The 20036-nt window shown below is 40.2% G+C and overlaps 1 protein-coding gene across 2 annotated transcripts in view; it reads left to right on the forward strand.

The window, feature by feature from the left end:
- NAALADL2 (N-acetylated alpha-linked acidic dipeptidase like 2) overlaps window positions 1-20036 on the forward strand; it is a 2111880-nt gene that overhangs the window by 1255722 nt on the left and 836122 nt on the right. For both annotated transcript variants that reach the window (XM_073626241.1, XM_073626242.1), the window contains exon 6: window positions 11413-11556. In XM_073626241.1, coding sequence (XP_073482342.1) covers window positions 11413-11556 — 144 coding nt within the window. The remainder of the gene's footprint in view (window positions 1-11412; window positions 11557-20036) is intronic.

The raw sequence follows: 20036 nt of genomic DNA on the forward strand, positions 1-20036 counted from the left end.
ATTGTCAGTTAAAGCGACACAGTGCCGTGTCGCAAAAAAGGGCTTTGTCAGGAAGGGGGCTGAAGTGGCTAAACAGCGATCACTGCTAAAAAATAGCCACTGATTACTGTATAATAGGGATGAGCTTCGAGTTCGAGTCGAACTCATGTTCGACTCGAACATTGGCTGTTCGCAAGTTCGCCGAACAGCGAACAATTTGGGGTGTTCGCGGCAAATTCGAATGCCGCGGAACACCCTTTAAAAGTCTATGGGAGAAATCAAAAGTGCTAATTTTAAAGGCTAATATGCAAGTTATTGTCATAAAAAGTGTTTGGGGACCCAGGTCCTGCCCCAGGGGACATGGATCAATGCAAAAAAAAGTTTTAAAAACGGCCATTTTTTCAGGAGCAGTGATTTTAATAATGCTTAAAGTCAAACAATAAAAGTGTAATATCCCTTTAAATTTCGTACCTGGGGGGTGTCTATAGTATGCCTGTAAAGGGGCGCATGTTTCCTGTGTTTAGAACAGTCTGACAGCAAAATGACATTTTGAAGGAAAAAACTCATTTAAAACTACCCGCGGCTATTGCATTGCCGACAATACACATAGAAGTTCATTGATAAAAACGGCATGGGAATTCCCCAAAGGGGAACCCCGAACCAAAATTAAAAAAAAAAAATGACGTGGGAGTCCCCCTAAATTCCATACCAGGCCCTTCAGGTCTGGTATGGATATTAAGGGGAACCCCGGGCCAAAATTTAAAAAAAAAAATGACGTGGGGTTCCCCCTAAATTCCATACCAGACCCTTATCCGAGCACGCAACCTGGCAGGCCGCAGGAAAAGAGGGGGGGACGAGAGTGCGGCCCCCCCCCTCCTGAACCGTACCAGGCCACATGCCCTCAACATTGGGAGGGTGCTTTGGGGTAGCCCCCCAAAACACCTTGTCCCCATGTTGATGAGGACAAGGGCCTCATCCCCACAACCCTGGCCGGTGGTTGTGGGGGTCTGCGGGCGGGGGGCTTATCGGAATCTGGAAGCTCCCTTTAACAAGGGGACCCCCAGATCCCGGCCCCCCCCCTGTGTGAAATGGTAAGGGGGTACAAAAGTACCCCTACCATTTCACTAAAAAACTGTCAAAAATGTTAAAAATGACAAGAGACAGTTTTTGACAATTCCTTTATTTAAATACTTCTTCTTTCTTCTATCTTCCTTCATCTTCTGGTTCTTCTGGTTCTTCTGGCTCTTCTGGTTCTTCCTCCGGCGTTCTCGTCCAGCATCTCCTCCGCGGCGTCTTCTATCTTCTTCTCCTCGGGCCGCTCCGCACCCATGGCATGGGGGGAGGCTCCCGCTCTTCTCTTCTTCTTCATCTTCTTCTCTTCTTCTTTTCTTCTCTTCTTCATTTTCTTCTCCGGGCCGCTCCTCACACATGCTAGCATGGCAGGAGGCTCCCGCTGTGTGACGGCGCTCCTCGTCTGACAGTTCTTAAATAACGGGGGGCGGGGCCACCCGGTGACCCCGCCCCCCTCTGACGCACGTGACTTGACGGGACTTCCCTGTGACGTCACGGGGAATGCCACAGGGAAGTCCCGTAATGTCCTGTGCGTCAGAGGGGGGCGGGGTCACCGGGTGGCCCCGCCCCTCGTTATTTAAGAACTGTCAGACGAGGAGCGCCGTCACACAGCGGGAGCCTCCCTTCATGCCAGCATGGATGCGGAGCGGCCCGGAGAAGAAAATGAAGAAGAGAAGAAGAGAAGAAGATGAAGAAGAAGAGAAGAGCGGGAGCCTCCCCCCATGCCATGGGTGCGGAGCGGCCCGAGGAGAAGAAGATAGAAGACGCCGCGGAGGAGATGCTGGACGAGAACGCCGGAGGAAGAACCAGAAGAGCCAGAAGAACCAGAAGAACCAGAAGATGAAGGAAGATAGAAGAAAGAAGAAGTATTTAAATAAAGGAATTGTCAAAAACTGTCTCTTGTCATTTTTAACATTTTTGATAGTTTTTTAGTGAAATGGTAGGGGTACTTTTGTACCCCCTTACCATTTCACACAGGGGGGGGGCCGGGATCTGAGGGTCCCCTTGTTAAAGGGGGCTTCCAGATTCCGATAAGCCCCCCGCCCGCAGACCCCCACAACCACCGGCCAGGGTTGTGGGGATGAGGCCCTTGTCCTCATCAACATGGGGACAAGGTGTTTTGGGGGGCTACCCCAAAGCACCCTCCCAATGTTGAGGGCATGTGGCCTGGTACGGTTCAGGAGGGGGGGGCCGCACTCTCGTCCCCCCCTCTTTTCCTGCGGCCTGCCAGGTTGCGTGCTCGGATAAGGGTCTGGTATGGATTTTTGGGGGGACCCCACGCCCTTTTTTTTTTTTTTTGGCGCGGGGTTCCCCTTAAAATCCATACCAGACCTGAAGGGTCTGGTATGGAATTTAGGGGGAACCCCACGTCATTTTTTTTTTTTAATTTTGGCCGGGGTTCCCCTTAATATCCATACCAGACCTGAAGGGCCTGGTATGGAATTTAGGGGGACTCCCACGTCATTTTTTTTTTAAAATTTTGGTTCGGGGGTTCCCCTTTGGGGAATTCCCATGCCGTTTTTATCAATGAACTTCTATGTGTATTGTCGGCAATGCAATAGCCGCGGGTAGTTTTAAATGAGTTTTTTCCTTCAAAATGTCATTTTGCTGTCAGACTGTTCTAAACACAGGAAACATGCGCCCCTTTACAGGCATATTATAGACACCCCCCAGGTACGAAATTTAAAGGGATATTACACTTTTATTGTTTGACTTTAAGCATTATTAAAATCACTGCTCCTGAAAAAACGGCCGTTTATAAAACTTTTTTTTGCATTGATCCATGTCCCCTGGGGCAGGACCCGGGTCCCCAAACACTTTTTATGACAATAACTTGCATATTAGCCTTTAAAATTAGCACTTTTGATTATTCATGTTCGTGTCCCATAGACTTTAACGGTGTTCGCGTGTTCGAACGAACTTTTTTCCTGTTCGCATGTTCTGGTGCGAACCGAACAGGGGGGTGTTTGGCTCATCCCTACTGTATAAATGTCACTGGCAGCGAAGGGGTTAATACTAGGGGCGGTCAAGGGGTTAAATGTGTTCTCTCATGTGTGTTCTAATTATGTCTCTCCTCCCCTGACAGAACAGAGATCTCTCTGTTTACATTGACAGAGCTCCATTCTGTCTCTGTCAGGAGCGTTCGTGGGTGGCCGGCGGGCATACCGACCGCCGGCCACGCGCATCGGCTCTGGAGTCGCACCACAGGTGCGCCCCCTTGAGCTCTTAAAGCTCTAGGGGGCAATTTACCCAGGAGAGCTAACCTGCTGCAGTATAAGTGCGGCGGGCTGGTCCTTAAGTGGTTAAACCTGAGGATGCACAAATAGGTTATCCTATCCAGTGCAAAGCTTCAAAGACTGCAAGTAACAGTTTTATACGTTTAGCCAAATTGGACATATTCAAGTATATTGCTACTCAAGTGAAAAAAATGTGCTAAATACTGTGCTGTCGAAAGAAGGGGGGGAAGCTACCAGCACCCCAAATGATAATTGCAAAAATTAAAATGGGAAAGTGATGGTGCAGCGCTAGTGACAATTTAAAATTTGAATGGGTAGTCTAAAGTGCATAGATGACCTAATACACATCTAAAATATATCAAAGTTAGAATAATTGTGAAGATATCAAACAGTATACATGTGCAATATTTTTTTTTTGTTTCAATATTTTTTATTGAAATTTTCATTTAAAACAGTATACAAATCAGGTAAGGTAATTCGATATACACAATATACATCCAGTTATGCTTCTTTGGTTAACATGTATACATAAAGTTTTTAGACATGGAATAAATTAAAATGGGTGGTATCAAAACATCAGTTTAGTCATAAGAACTGCCTTGGAGCATATATAGATTATCTATCATATGAGACATTCGGGAGCCGCTATTGCTGTGTAGGCCATATTGACCAACATTTATCACACAGATTGCATTGCATAGAGTTGATTGCTATGAGACGTTCGAATGTGTAGTTCCTGTGGACTGCTTTTGTAACATCAGAGAGGTTTGTGGCATTTTTTTACTTCCAATTACGTAATATTAGTAGTCGTGTCTCTAGTAGAACGTGACTCACGACTGGTCTTTAAACTGGTGGAAACCTATCTATACCTAAATGTAGAATTGCTAAGGCCGGGGTTGGGGAAGTCAATATACCTGTTAGGGAAGAGATTAGTTGGAATGTTTGGTTCCAGAAACTCCTGACATTCGGGCATTGCCATAACATGTGTAATAAATTTCCTATTTGCCCACAGTCTCTCCAGCATTGTGATGATGATTCTAGTAAGAAGGAAGCTAATCTATATGGTGTATAGTACCACCTGTTTGTTATTTTTATGGTCAATTCCCAGTGTTTTACACAATGGGAGGCTTTGTGTATTTCCTTGAACGCACATTGCCATTGCTCGTTGGAGAATGAGGTACCCAAGTCGTGTTCCCATTTGCTCATTGCTATGGTTTTTTTAAATGTTTGCTTGTTGTGGAGAAGATTATAGAATTGTGAAATTCCTTTTGTATCCTGCCTGTCAGTAGCGTAAAATTGCCAAATTTTTGGCGAGATATTTAGTTGTGGTCTAGGGAGAGATTTGAGAAAGTGTGATATTCGAAGACAGGAGAACAGTTTGTTGCTAGGCAATTGGTATTGTGCCATTATTTGTTCTGTGTGCATGGGCTGTGTTCCATCATATAGGTCCGATACGTATGTGATGCCGCATCTCACTAATTCTTTGACTGAGAGCATTGGTATTTTTGCTTCTAATATATGCAATGGTATTCTATAGTTTATTTCCCCTGCAACAGTTGCTGTTATCCGGAGGATGAATCTCCATGCCTTTAAAGAAGTCTGCATGGTAAGTGAGATACTCGATAAGTCACATGGTGACCATATATCACCTAGGAGTAGTAGTGTGAGGTCCTTTGTCGGTGCAATCGTCTTTTCTATGTCTACCCATAGTGGATTTTTGTGTGTACGAAACCAGTATTTGATGTGATCCAGTCTAACTGCCCATAGATAGTCATCTATATCTACTAGGCCAGCCCCTCCTACTTTCCTGTGAGAAATAAGATTATTACGGGGACATCTAGCTTTTTTGCCTCCCCAGATGTATTTCCATCCAAGTCTAGACAGGTGGTTGAGAAAAAATTGTGGTATATGAAGTGGTATGGTACGGAATATATATAGGATTTGTGGCAATATTAGCATTTTATAGGCTGCTATTCTACCTAGCCAGGAGATTTCTTTATTCGCCATATCTCTCAACTGCTTTTCCAGTTTGGTAATTAGTATATTCAAGTTAGTTTTAACCAGTGTGGAGATTGAATTGGTTAATGTGATGCCTAGGAAGGTAATACCTTTTTCGCTCCACATATAAGGCAATGTGTTTTGCAGAATCTTCCATATTTGGGATGATATTCCCAAGGCTAGAATTAGGGATTTGGTAAAATTCACTTTATAATACGAGATATCTCCAAAATCTGTTAGTATTTTATGGGCTTGGGTTAGGGATGTCAACGGATTGGTCAAAAGCAGTATGACATCGTCCGCAAATAAGTTGATGGTATGCATGCTCGAGCCAAATTGGAACCCGGTGATCATGGGGTGTGATCTAATTGTTTCAGCTAATGGTTCAATCATGAGATTGAAGATGATCGGTGACAAGGGGCAACCTTGTCTGGTCCCATTGGATATGTTGAAAGGTTTGGATAGAAAGCCAGCTGAGTATACCTGTGCAGATGGGCATGAATAAAGTGCCAGTATAGCTGTTAATATGGGGCCTTTGAAACCAAATTTGGATAGTACCATTTCCATGTATGTCCAGTGGACCCTATCGAACGCCTTCTCTGCATCAATAGGTAATAGCAGAGAGGGCGTTCGATTTGTTTCAGCATAATGTATTACATTGATAATCCTTCTAGTGGCATCCGAAGTTTGTCTCCCCTTCACAAAACCCATCTGGTCGTGTTGGATGATTGATGGAATGATGTTCATTAATCGTTTGGCCGGTAGTTTTGCATATACTTTAATGTCTGAGTTGAGAAGGGATATTGGTCTGAAATTAGCCGGTGTAATGGGGTCCTTTCCTGGTTTTGGTAAGGTCACTATGTGTGCTCTCAGCATTTCTTGAGGGAAGTTTGCATAAGTGGCTGCTTTGTTGAAGACTGGTTGCATGTGGTGTGAGAGAATGTGTTTAAAAGTCTTGAAGTACTCATTAGAGAACCCGTCTGGCCCTGGCGATTTACCGTTTGAAAGTGAATCTATGATAGTTTCTATTTCTTGATATGAAAAAGAAGTGTCAGACTATTTAGTTGGTGTTCAGAGAGGTGTGGGAGGTTTAGTCCCTGTAAAAAAGATTGGATTTTGTCTGTTGTCGGTTGTGGCGTGTCGGGGTCCGTGTGTAAGTTGTATAATGAGCTGTAATAATCAGCAAATTGGTTTGCTATAGCTTGAGGATCTATGATTTTGTGATGTAAGGTAGGATGTTTAAGATATGCTATTCTGGATTTGTTACGCCATGCTTTCAATCTGTTTGCTAAGTATTTGCCTGCTCTATTGGCGTTAGCGTAGTAGTTTAGCTGTAAGCGTCTAAAGTGTTTGTCATATTGTTGGGATAGATGTTCCCTCAATGTTTCCCTGAGTGTAGCAAGTTTATGTGTTAGGGTAGAGGTGGGTATTCGTTTGTTTAGTGTTTCAGTGTCGTGAATTTCCGATAGTAAGGTATTCAATTTTTGTGTATGACGTCTTTTTTCTTGGGCACCTAATTGGATAAGTATGCCTCTCATATAGGCCTTGTGTGAGTTCCATATAGGGTACGGGTCCTGTACTGACTCTACATTATCAATGAAGAAGTTTTGAAGATGTTGAGAGATTTTGGTGTGGGTGTGGGGTTCCTGTAATAGTCGTATATTGCAGCGCCAGATGGGGGGTGAAGAGGAGACACCCTTATCTTTAATAGTCATAGATATCGCAGCGTGGTCTGACCACGTGATGTCATGTATTTTAGTAGATTCTGCTAGTTGTAGAAGCCACTTATCTGTAAGGAACATGTCTATACGTGAGTATGAGCGATGTCTATGTGAAAAAAAGGTATAGTCCTTTTCATTGGCATGGTGGCATCTCCATACGTCGAACAGTTCTTCTGTACGGAGAAGGGATTGAAGAGATACTGTGCCTCTAGAGTTCATTGTAGTGGAGTCCAGAGAAGGATCTGCAACTAGGTTAAAGTCCCCGCACAACAGGATATTACCGTATTTCATATGGTTAGCTTTTTTGAGTACCTTTTTTATAAATCGAAGTTGGTTTGAGTTCGGAGAATATAGCGTGACTAAGGTATATGGTTTGGAGTTAATGTCTCCGGTAACGATTATGTATCTCCCTCCCTCGTCTATAAATGATTCCTTGTGTTGGCAGGATACAGAGTTGTTTATGGCTAGCAAGACTCCACCCTTCTTTCGGTTGGGTGTGCAGGCCAGGAGTATATGTGGATAGTCTTTATGGGAGCAGTGTGGAGTTTTGTTTGGAAGTGAGTTTCCTGGACACAGAGTATGTCGGCTCTGTGTTTGCATGCTTCTTTCCATAAGGAAAATCTTTTAGCGGGGTGGTTCAGACCCCGGGCATGTAAGAGGCATGTAATCGACATTGCTTGGGTATCGCGTGTTGCTTTTTGGTTGTGTGGTGCAGGTACTCACTGTGACCGTGCGGTTTTCTGTGGTATGGTTCCTTCCGTAGTGGGTAAGCAGTCTGATGTCAGGTGTCTTCCGTAGTTGGAATACGATGGATACGGGGATGTCTGTGTATATCGAATGGAGAATAAAAGAACAAAGGGTAAAAACAACAAAAAATAAAGTCAACATGGGTAATATAAGAAGAGGATCTTGAAACGGATCCATGTGCAGTGATGTCTGCTGCTTGTAACTCGGAGGGTTAGAGGAGAATTCAAACATAGATCTCCTGTCTCCGGAGAATTTCGTATGATTTCAGGTGGTTGTTTTATGAGTTTCCACCGGCAGCTTTCTTATGTGATCGCTTATAAGACACCACTTGCCAAACATTTTGCATGGATTGTAGATTATCTGTGGTGGAATGATGTGCTGCTTGATCTGGAAGGATGTTCCATTTTCTTAGATTGGCGATTCCTTCCTCCAACGTGGAAACCAGTGTGGTGGTTCCATTATGGGTGATCGAGAGTGTTGCTGGATATTTCCACTTGTGGAGGATGTTGTGGTTTCACAGCGCTTTAGTAATAGTCGCCAGGTTGCGGCGCCTTTGTAGCGTATGTCTGGAGAGGTCGGGGAGCAGCCTTATGTTAGCGTATGGTGGAGAGATTTTATCCGGTTTACGGGACTCCAGTAGTATTCGTTCTTTTACATGGTAATAATGAACTCTCATTAGGACGTCTCGTGGGATGTCATCAGGAAGGAATGATGGCTTGGGGACTCTGTGAATTCTGTCCACAGTGAGTTCTTGGGCTGTTAATTCTGGTATTAGTGTGGAGAACATGGCTTGTGCATATTGCAGCAGTTGATTAGGGGGGACAGACTCTTGGATTCCCTGCAGTTTGAGGTTATTCCTCCTGGACCTGTCCTCGAGGTCTGCGATTTTATCCTTCATCCATGTTATATCTTCCCCCTGTGCTGTGTGGGCCTCTACCATCACATTATATGATGAGGTATATTCCTCCATCTTGTGTTCTATTTGGTCCACTCTGGTGCCTAGGGCTTGTACTTCTCTGTGGCATTTGTTAATCCCCCTGATCATATCAGCTTGCAGAGATGACCGTAAGCATAATAACATTTCCTTTAAGGTAGTGTTAGAGATGGGTCTGTCTGCTGTGGGGAAGTCTGCTATGGGATCTCCTTCAGGTGCCCTCTGTGCTGTGGAGGAGTGTTGCTGCCCGCTTACCTCCATGTTGAGATCGATGTGCGGCCTAGCAGGGGAGTCTCTCCTGAGTTTAGATTTTGCTGGGCTTCTGGTAGTGGGGCTGGTCGGCCCTGAGGATGATTCACTGGGAGCCTTGGCAGCGCAGGATGAGGCTAACAGCACTCCTCGGTGGTTGTTGTGATTTTCGGCCCTGTGAGAAGGCCGCTGATCTCGAGCGCCGCCGCCATTTTTTCGTAGTCCGCTCGTCTCTGAGGGAAAATAGCTGGAGAGCTTGCGCGGCTGCTGGGGGTCTTTTCGTCTCCTAGGCATCGTTATGGTGTTCCACAGGTCGCTGTGTGGAGGATGCCGGTGTTTGTTCCCGCGGATGGAGCCAGTGGACTCGGATGGCGGTGGATTTTCTCCGGCGGACGGACGGAGCTCCTAGGCTAAGCGTCCATCTTGGAGCCCGGCCCCCCCCTACATGTGCAATATTGAAATAATGATAACTAGTGAATAAACCGATGTATAACATGCATACAAAATGCAGTGATATCAGGTGATTAAACCAGTGTATACCATATATATAAATGTAGTGATATCAGGTGATTAAACCAATATGTACCATACACATAAAATACAGTGAACAACTTATTATAAACTCAAAAGCAATAATAGAAAAAATGAATGAACAAAGAAAGAGTCCACTGAGTGAGAAAAAAAGTGTTTGATGAAAATGGAAATGTCCAAAACATATGTATCTTGATGCTCCAAATGGTAATTAATAAGCCACCACTAAACGTGCATAAAAAGGGTGGGGGTGGAGCACTGTCACCAATAACACTGAGCCTTACCAGAAAAAGTGGATTCAGTAGGACATACACCCCATGAATCAAACAGACTTGTCGGTGATTCTTCACCAAAGATAATAAGGCCCAGATGGATATAGAGGTTGGTAGAATTGGGTAAAAAAAATCTTCTCGCAAGGACCACCGGTCGACAAGAAAGGATGCTCCAACATATATAAAACGTCTCATGGATGCAAACATATAAGGCCAAAAAGGAATAAAAAATGCACATAGCATGAAGCCACATAACACAATTTTTTTTTTAAATGAAAGCTTTACACTCACATTTAGAAGAGGTAACACAAGCGCTTGTTAATCGATAAAAGGACACAATGGGAACAGCAGGCTCGACCCGACATGATTCATTCACGAAGATATCATCTGGGGTGTCGTCCTGCCTGTCCCACCATATATATATATATATATATATATATATATATATATATATATATATATATATATATATATATATATATATATATATATATATATATATATATATATATATATATATATATATATATATTCATGTGTGTATATATATATATTTATATATATACCCCATAAATCTAGGAGACAAACATGTGCGTGCTTGTCCTAATTGGTATTGTATGTCCACTATGGACAAACATGGCGGCCTGGCTTGAGTTTCAAGCCTCACTGTGGTATCATCACAACATATGGAAGCAGGAAGAGAAAATGACATGTACCACAGTGGTTGCCTGAGCTGACCCGTCTGCACATCCTGCTGATTATGCTTCTGCGAGACACCAGTCTCAGCCACTCCCTGTGGACAACTGCACTCCTGGAATCACAGGAACTCTCATTCTTACTTTCTTTAGCCTCCTGTACTTTCTGGCCATTTAACATGGCATTTATGGGGCAGCCACATACCAGTAGGCAAGGCTTGCTTGGCTTATAGGAACTGGGACTGCTATATAGGTAAGCCTACATGAAGCTATATTCCCTGACCACTTATATACTGTAGAGGTGACCATTACAGTACATTGGTTTTGACACAATTGGTTGATTGGTTGTATATGCACTATGATTCCATTTTAATATAGGTACATACTTCATGCAGTTTTGTTACTTCAAATGCATATGTAAAATGCATATGCATTTTTATGTACATGTATCATTTGTAAAAACTAAAAAAAAAAAAAATGTTAAGTATCATTCTCTTTAAAATACATAGAAAAGAAATTAACTCTTGGAACAGAAACACAGATGTAGCACTCTTTCTGCTGGGCACTGCATATGTATCTAATTTGATCGGATGGTGTATGGGGCTCTTTTTTTTCTAAACAAGAATATAAACACCTATGCAATGCTACAAAGGTTGTAACCTAATCCCTTTCTATGCAAAGTTAAAAAATATACTGAAGTTGTGCTTTAAATAGTATACATCAGACTCAGTAAAATAATAACCATAAAAAAACTTTCACCTACCACAATATCTATTAAATGTGTTTGTAAAAGAATAAACATGTGATTAGGAGATAAACATCTCCTCTGACTAGACAGTATTATAGCAGAAGAGCTGTAAATTCTTTTTTATTAAACAATATGCTAATACACAAATTTAGCTATAACACAGATGCTCTCTTCTCACAAGAACAGATGATGATCTAAATAAGTAATCTATGTGCGTTCTTTCCATCTAGATGGCAACTCGTGGGAAATGAAGCCAAATGTGACATCACTGCTGGTACAGCCTGTTACTATTTCACTTTTGAGAAGACTGTTTTCACTGACAGATAGTACAATGACGGGGGGGAGGTGTCTTCCAATAAAAGTGCCCAAAACAGGTAATGTGCATTATAATGGATTTAAATTATTTAAATTATTAACATTTTATTTACAGTATATATTAGTAAAGTCACAATACAGTATATGACATTGTAGACATCCCCACAACAGGAGTTTATATTTTGGTGAGATATCCTTCTATTTAGAAATCTATTTGTCAAATGATATAGTGAAACAAACCTTGTTTTCTTCTGAAAAGAGAAAGCAGGTTTTCTAACACTCATGCAATGTACTGTATATAGGTACTTTAGTTAGGATGTTGCTTTCTAAACACAACTGGGGTTAAATTTTTTTAATTTTATTAATACACATTATTAGTTGTGATAAATCTGCCTGTTGACGTTTATATCGCAGACAGGATTTATGATTACTAAAATAAAAATAATCATCACACTTCCGGTTTTTAAGCCATTGATGATACTTCCTCCCTTCGTGGAACGCACGCCGAGCAGCGGCGAACCCGGATGAGTTTGTTCTCTGTACTGATGCCTGTTTTCCACTAGCAATTTCCAAAGTGGCACCTTTGATTACGCAAAGCATATTCTTAACAGTACTTCACTATTAGTTCTTTTTTCCTTTTTTTGAGCCTGGTGAATTCACTCTGATCATCTCAAGATCGTTTATATGGAGAGTTTTCTGAGGAGCCCCAAGCTTATCCCATCTACACTAGATCATTTTATCACAGCGTGTCCGACCCACAGACTGAAAAGCTGAGGGTTCATTATTTTTGGTGAGTGGGGTCACAAGAGAGGAGTGTGGCACACAACACCTGCAATATATTTGGAGAACTTTTGCACTTTATTCGTTTGGAGCACCCAGCACATTGCGAGAGACTGTGTGTTTTTTTTCTTAAATTATGGATGTAATTTGATTGTCTCATTATTAAAAGTATTTTTGAGCACTTTATTTAATTAGCACATTGTATGATTTTTGCAAGCGCTGTTTTATATTTCCATAGGATTTATGATTAGGCAATGAGCCTGATTTAGTAAAGAAAATGTGCATATGCTTTTGCACAGAGGTGCCTCCAAACCTGTTTGAACAACCAATGTGTTCAATCAGTATTTACTATGTGCGGGTGATGATCGCAAAGATGCACTCATCTTAGTAAGTGTAAAAAACAATTCACTAACAAATGTGGTTTGCCTAGCAGTGTATACTCCTGAATATGAAGGTATGCAACTTAAAGTGATGCTGCCTTTATATTAAAACTACAAATGTATGACAGTTAAGGCCTCAAGCACACTGGGTGTTTAGCCCTGGTGCATGAGGCTTCAACATTTAGCTGCAGTTGGATGGCATTATCCAGCCCTACTACCAGCAGCCTGTCAAATTCTATGACAGTCTGACAGCTGCTGCAGCTGGATGGGGCTGGTATGAAGCTGCTATGAAACACTACTGGGTGTTTGCAATATCCTGTCCTCTACTGGGCTCCATGGTTCCTTTCATCAGCTGCTTTGTCATAACAGGTCACATTGACATAGCACCTGGTGGGTGAAGCCACAGTGTGCTACAGGGTAACATTATTTTACCCAGAAATGTTGACTTGTTACTCAGAGCTCTGTAAAGGTTTAACATACAACCCTGACATTTGTTGGAGAGATGCAAACATATACTGTAGCTTACCACAATGCAATTGGTGTGAATGGGTTCTTTTTCTCTATAAGTGATGGCCCTAGAATTATTGCTCTCACTCTAAAATTCATGACAATACCTCACATGTGTGGCTAAATTGCTAATTACGTACACATGAGAGCCCTAAGCAGTTTGCATTCATGTGTGTAAGCAGGATGACTGAGTTGTCTTTTTCTTTTTATTATTTCAATTTATAAATGTAAAAAATTATAAATAAATGTTATTTCTTGTAATATTTTTTTCTTTTTCTTTTTTTTATTTAACGTTATAGCTATTGCAAGGGGGGCTAACAGGCCCCTCTGTGTGATAGCATGGGCAGGTAACAGGTTATCTTAATGAGACATCAGTACTCTATTAGATCCCTAATATTTCCCCTGCCCTTCAATCCACCCCATCAAACACCAGATTGTGCTTGATCAGCTGTTTACCTGGCTTTTCAGCAGGGAGATTGATGGCTCTGAATCTGGAAATGCTCAGAGCTGAGCGTTTCTGAGTTCAATAATCACATAAAGGATCAGGAGTCAGGGGATTATCTGACACCTGTTAAACATTTTGTGATATGAGTGTACACTTTAGTATGTCAATTAAGGGGTCTTGTTTACTGGGTGTAAGAACACCTGTGTGCTTATGTGAAGCTGCAGAACAAGTATGCATATAATCTTCAAAGTAATTTCACTGCTCTCACACATTTCCTTTTAGTAAACCCTATTATTGAGTACACCTCTATATGCTAGTGCTGTAAAATGACTGCCCTGGGTTCTCACCATAACACACATATAGCAGAAACCCGTACAGGTTAAATTGGTAGCCATTATTCTGAGTATTAGCTGCTGCCATATCTTAAATAAAGGTAAAATGATAAACTATTCATTTAGTACATTTTAATAAGTTAGTAAACTACAAGGTCTAGACTCTAGAGCAAATTTCTTCAGAATTGGGAAAAAAACTTGCTAAATGATTTTGCAAACAATACTGCAACTTGCATCCTATTTTTTTTAAATCTATTTCAGAGGTACAGGCATGTGAACTGGCTTAATTACACAGGTACACTGCAAATGAGCAACCTATTGCAAAGTGGATTCATTAAACAGAAATTTAACTGATGTGACTGTAAGCTAATTTACTGTGCACTAAATATTTAGGTTAAGGTGCATTTATAGCTGTATAGAAAGGTTGTGATGTCAGATTTAGTTAGCATTTCAGGTGAAATCTGTAATTGTGGCTCCACATCCTGGCAAAACCTACGAACTACATTCTGCAGGTGTTTGCTTTTCTCATAGTAGTACTTTCTACTTAGATTCATTGGCAATAATACGCGCTAATGCACAATTTACAATTTTCAGTATGTTCTTTTAATATAATATTTTTTCATAGTGCATGGATAAAGGTAAAAGTCCTTATATATATATCTATATTGATATCAGGCAAGTAGAAGGGTTATTAATATTGTTGGACAAGCAAAACTCCAACACAGCCATTCCAACTAAAATAACTAGAATTAAAGCCATGGGCGGTTCCTGCTCAAGCCTCCAGCATACTTTGTATTTATTTATTTATATTTTTATTCTCAACAGAGATCTATCTTTGTATAGACTTTAATTTGTTCTTGGCTCTCTAGCAAGAAAACATCTGTAATGTTTCTATGTCTGTGCCTGGGGGCACTCAATCCCTAGATAAAACAGGTTTATTTTTGAGGAAAAGACAAATCAACAAAATAATGATGTGACTATTCAAGGAACAGTATGAAACTGTTTAGATTAGGTGTAAAGAAAAGGTAGTTTACATTTGAGTGCCAACATTCACTACAGTTTTATGGGTTACCCTGAATGAAACTGCATATTGGTATTTTTATTTGCAGTATGCCTGAACTTTAGATATATGGTGTGATTTTGATTTATATTTATCAAGCAGCATTTTCACTGCTAAGTTCTTAACAATGTTTATTCATATTCTCGCTTTCCATTTTTTGTAATGAAGATATTAACTTTTAATTATGTGTACTTTAGTGCCTACAAAGTAAAGTATTATTTGTTCCATTTAGTATTTGACCTTTAGATATACCTAAAAATACCAATTAAGGTAGCTTTGCACTTTATTAAAAAATAAATTATATTTAAATGCTTAAAATGTATTTGCTGCCTGTAATCCCCTCTACAATAGTACTCAGAGCAATGGTCAGCACTCAGAGTCAATAAGGCTCTGCTGTAATGCACATGTGCTGATGGCAAAAATATTGAGAATAGGGCCATCTAAACGGTAAGAAAAGTCAGGCTGTTTCTTTATACCTAGTGTTTAACCACCAAAGCTAATTCAGACTCTTCTCTCATAGGTGTAAAAATCAGCATTTATTTTTCCTAGATAATTACTTAGAAAACCTAAACCTTATATATTTTCTGAAAGCAAAGACCGGGGAGAAAAAGAAATTGTTGCACTTTTTTATATCACATTATATTTATGCAGCAGTTTTTAAAACATACATTTTTGGGAAATAATTAATGTTAATGAATTTTAGTGCACACAAACACAATATAAAACCCAATTTTTTGTAAACCAAAGATGATGTTATGCCAAGTAAATAGATACCCAACATGTCATGCTTTAAAATTGCATACGCCCGTGGAATGATGACAAACTAAGATATTTAAAAATCTCCATAGGCAACGCTGTAAAAGCCTTTACAGGTTACCAGTTTAGAGTTATTCAGCAGGTCTAGTGCTCTCACTATGACGTTTGCTGCTATACCTCACATACATGGTGTGATCACCATTTACATATGTGTGTGGGACCAACATATGCGTTCACCTTTGAGCATGAGCAGGGGGGGGTGCTTTACATTTTTTTCTTATTATTATTTATTGTATTTCATTTTTTTTTACACTTTCTCTTTAAATGTTTTTAGTAACTTTGTTGCTATCTAAAGGGATAAAAAAGCATCCCTTATGATAGCATGGGCTTTGGCAGGTTCTTATGGATAGATCTGGGGTCTATTAGATCCCAGGTCTCTCCTCTGCACTCAAAAAAATCTGATCAAACCAAGATCGGCTTGATCAGATGCTGTTACAAGCCAGTAACGGCTTGTAAACAACTAACCAAAACCAGAAGTGACAAAATGCTTATCGCTTCCAGTTTCATAAACCATAGAGATGATTGGGGAACTTTTATTTTATTTCCTTCTTCTCTATGGTCAGCCGGTAAAACTGCCAATTTCAGTCCCAGGCTCTTCAGTGGAACGGGAGAGCTTGGGAGAGCTTGGGAAAGCTGTGGAAGGCAGTGGAAGGCAGTGGGATGTGGGGGGGAACCCTTCCGCCACATGTAAAAGCAATCCAGAGGCTCTATAGTATATAGTATTATATATTATATAATTTGAAGGAAAATATGGCTAACACCATCAAACTTACACAAGCATAGCTAGTGATCTTCCTTTTAATATTACATTGTATTTTATACAAAGTTTTAAAAAAAATGTCATTCCAAATTGCACCAGAAAACCTCAAAACCACAAACCACAATCAATATATGAGGTAGTTTTAGGGCAAATAAAAAACAATACAGTGCCATGTTTTGAAGACAACAGCAAAATATATGACTTGGTGTCTGGAGAATATGTAACCAGCTTGATTGGGCTGGGAGCAGCAATGTAAGAGGGGTAAAAATAGGTTATGTTTCAAGGACAGCAGTTATGATATTTGAATAACAGCAGTCATAAATATTGTATAGACTCACTGCAAATTATGCAGTCATTTGTAGTTGGGTACTATGTTAGAGGAAGACATATTTTATAGCAAAAAAAAAAATCAGTTTATTATGTTGCATTTAAGAGCAAGACATATTTCATGGGCACCCTGTGCACCATGTAGTCATTTTTACCAATGGAGAGCCTAGGCAGATTTTATCATAAAGTAAAAACTATAGTGTGCTTTTTCTGAACCAAAAGCCAGAAAAACTCAACTGATCTGCTGGACAGTATGCAATCCTTTTTTTTTTCTGCTAGAAGGAAATGCCAGTGGGTGAGAGCAGGCGGATTTAATATGTACCAAACAAAAACACTGTCTTTTTTCTGATTCTGTTTATAAAAAACATTGTACAAATTTACAACAGAGTTTTTCAAGTCTTTTTGAAAGTCTTTTATTTTAGGGGGAAATAACAGGCATTTTATGGTTAAAAAATAATTTCTGTTGTTTAGGATTAGCAATTGAAAAATCTTGTTTTGGATGTTATTAGTGTCAACACATCATAACCCAACATAAAAAATGTATGTAGAGATCAGGATGGACCCTGCTTAAATTTTTTTAACTGGGAAACAGAATAGAAGAGTTAGGTTTTGGGTGTAATTGGTGCCAAAATACTGTAAGCCAAAACAAAAAAAAGCAAACAATAGGATGATTCCTGCCAAGAAATAGTATTTTTTTTTTTTACCACTGAGAAACAGCTGCTGAGATATTTGTGCCAAATTAACATTTCTGTTGCTATGAAATTGGAGTAGTAAAAAATTGTAATGTTGGCAGGCCTACAGTGGTAGCAGAGGATGATTGCAGTGTCAGGCCAGCAATGGTATAAAGAGGTTACATAGTTAGTCAGGTGAAAAAATATACAAGTTCTAGTTCAATCAGTAAAAATAAATAAATGCCCATATACACAATTGTATACCCACTGTTTAAAAGGAAAGGGAAAAAAAACAATAAAGCATGATTCAAATTGCTTCAGGAAGGGAAAAATGCCTTCCTGATCTACCAGGAGACAATCAGATATTCCCTGGTACAATTACCGCTGGTGTTAATATCCAGTTACATTTTGAGCACTTAAGAATGCATCCAGCACTGAGCTGACCAGAACTAGTTCTTGAAGGAATCTATTCCACATTTTCACAGCTCTTACTGTTAAGAAGCCTTTCCATATGTGGAGTTTAAATATGTGTTCCTCCAGCCATAAGGAGTGCTCCCTTGTCCTCTATAATGACCTGACAGAGCAAAACTTAACACTTAAGTTCCCTATATTTTCAGTTCAGCTAAACTTTTCTCATACCTGAGCTCCTCCTATCAGTTCTCCAGTTCTCTGATATCCTTTTTTTTAACAGGTGCCCAAAACTGAACTGCACATTCCAGATGAGGTCTTATTAATGATTTGTACAGGGGAAGAATGATCTCTCTCTCTCTCTGGAGTCTATTCCTCCTTTTATATAAGAAAGGATTTTGCTCGCTTTGGAAACCACAGTTTGGTATTGCATGCTATTATTAGGTCTATGATCTACCAGAACACCCAGATCCTTCGGCTATTGACTTCCCCAGATGTTCTCCTCCTTAACCTCCCTGGCGGTATGATTATGTCAGATTTTTGCATCTCAAAGTGGTACAATTATTTTGCATAGAAATTTGGCGTTTTATATTTTAAGCCTGTAATTCTTAGCAATAACACACTTAAATCTGTCCACCAAGAGTCTAGTAGATATCCCAGGTATGATGAAGTTTGAAACACAAAATCATAAATTATGATATAATAAATAAATATAAATAATTATAAAAAATACTAATATAATAATAATAAAATTAATTTCCCCACGATTCACTATCGCTCAATTCTGCAAGTGTTCTAGTTTACTATCGCTGATTTCTAGCTGGTCTAAAACAATTTTTGATGTAAAGGGACACTTTTTGGTTGCTTTGGACAATCTCAAGTTTCCAGGCAAAAAGAACAGTATATATAATATAAAACTGCATGCAGGGCAATGGACAAAGCACTAGGGAAAAAAGGGATGGGAAATAATTTCATACAATGCAATCTGTAAGATTACAGTGTACTGTATGTGTTATGTTTTTTGAATTTGCCACCGAGCTCCGCCCCCGTGCATTGCGACGCTCGCAGGGAAGAGAGCCCGGCACGAAGAAGCTTCGAGCAGAGAACAGAGCCCACGGACACAGCGGGGGGACATTGCAGGATCCTGAGGACAAGGCAAGTATAGCACACAAGGATCCTGCAATGCAATCCCGAGTGTGGCTCGGGGTTACCGCTAATGGTGCTGAAATTTAACCCCAAGCCACACTCGAGAAAACCGCCAGGGAGGTTAAATGTAAAATACATGCATGCTTTTAGCCCAAAAGTGGATAACTTTTATAACACTTCTAAACATTTAACCACTTAAGCCCCGGACCATTTGGCTGGCAAAAGACCAGAGCATTTTTTTTGCGATTCGGCACTACGTCGCTTTAACTGACAATTGCGCAGTCATGCAATTTGGCTCCCAAACAAAATTGATGTCCTTATTTTCCCCACAAATAGAGCTTTCTTTTGGTGGTATTTGATATTTTTCGCAATAAACAAACAAAGCGACAATTTTGAAAAAAAACGCATTATTTTTTACTTTTTGCTATAATAAATACCCCCAAAAATATATAAAAAACATATTTTTTCCTCAGTTTAGGCCAATACGTATTCTTCTTCATATTTTTGGTAAAAAAAAATCACAATAAGCATTTATTGATTGGTTTGCGCAAAAGTTATAGTGTCTACAAAATAGAGGATAGTTTTATGGCATTTTAATTAATAATTTTTTTCTACTAGTAATGGCAGCGATCAGCAATTTCTATCGTGACTGCAACATTATGGTGGACACATCAGACACTTTTGGTGCTATTTTGGGCCCATTCACATTTATACAGCTATCAGTGTGATTAAAAATGTACTGATTACTGTGTAAATGTGACTGGCAGTGAAGGGGTTAACACTAGGGGGCGCTGTAGGGGTTAAGTGTGTCCTAGGGAGTGATTCTAACTGTGGGGGGGAGGGACTATGTGTGACACAACACTGATCACCGCTCCCGATTACAGGGAGCTGTGATCAGTGTCCTGTC

This window comes from Aquarana catesbeiana, linkage group LG04 (assembly GCF_042186555.1).
Source record: "Aquarana catesbeiana isolate 2022-GZ linkage group LG04, ASM4218655v1, whole genome shotgun sequence".
Taxonomy (NCBI): Eukaryota; Metazoa; Chordata; class Amphibia; order Anura; family Ranidae; genus Aquarana; species Aquarana catesbeiana.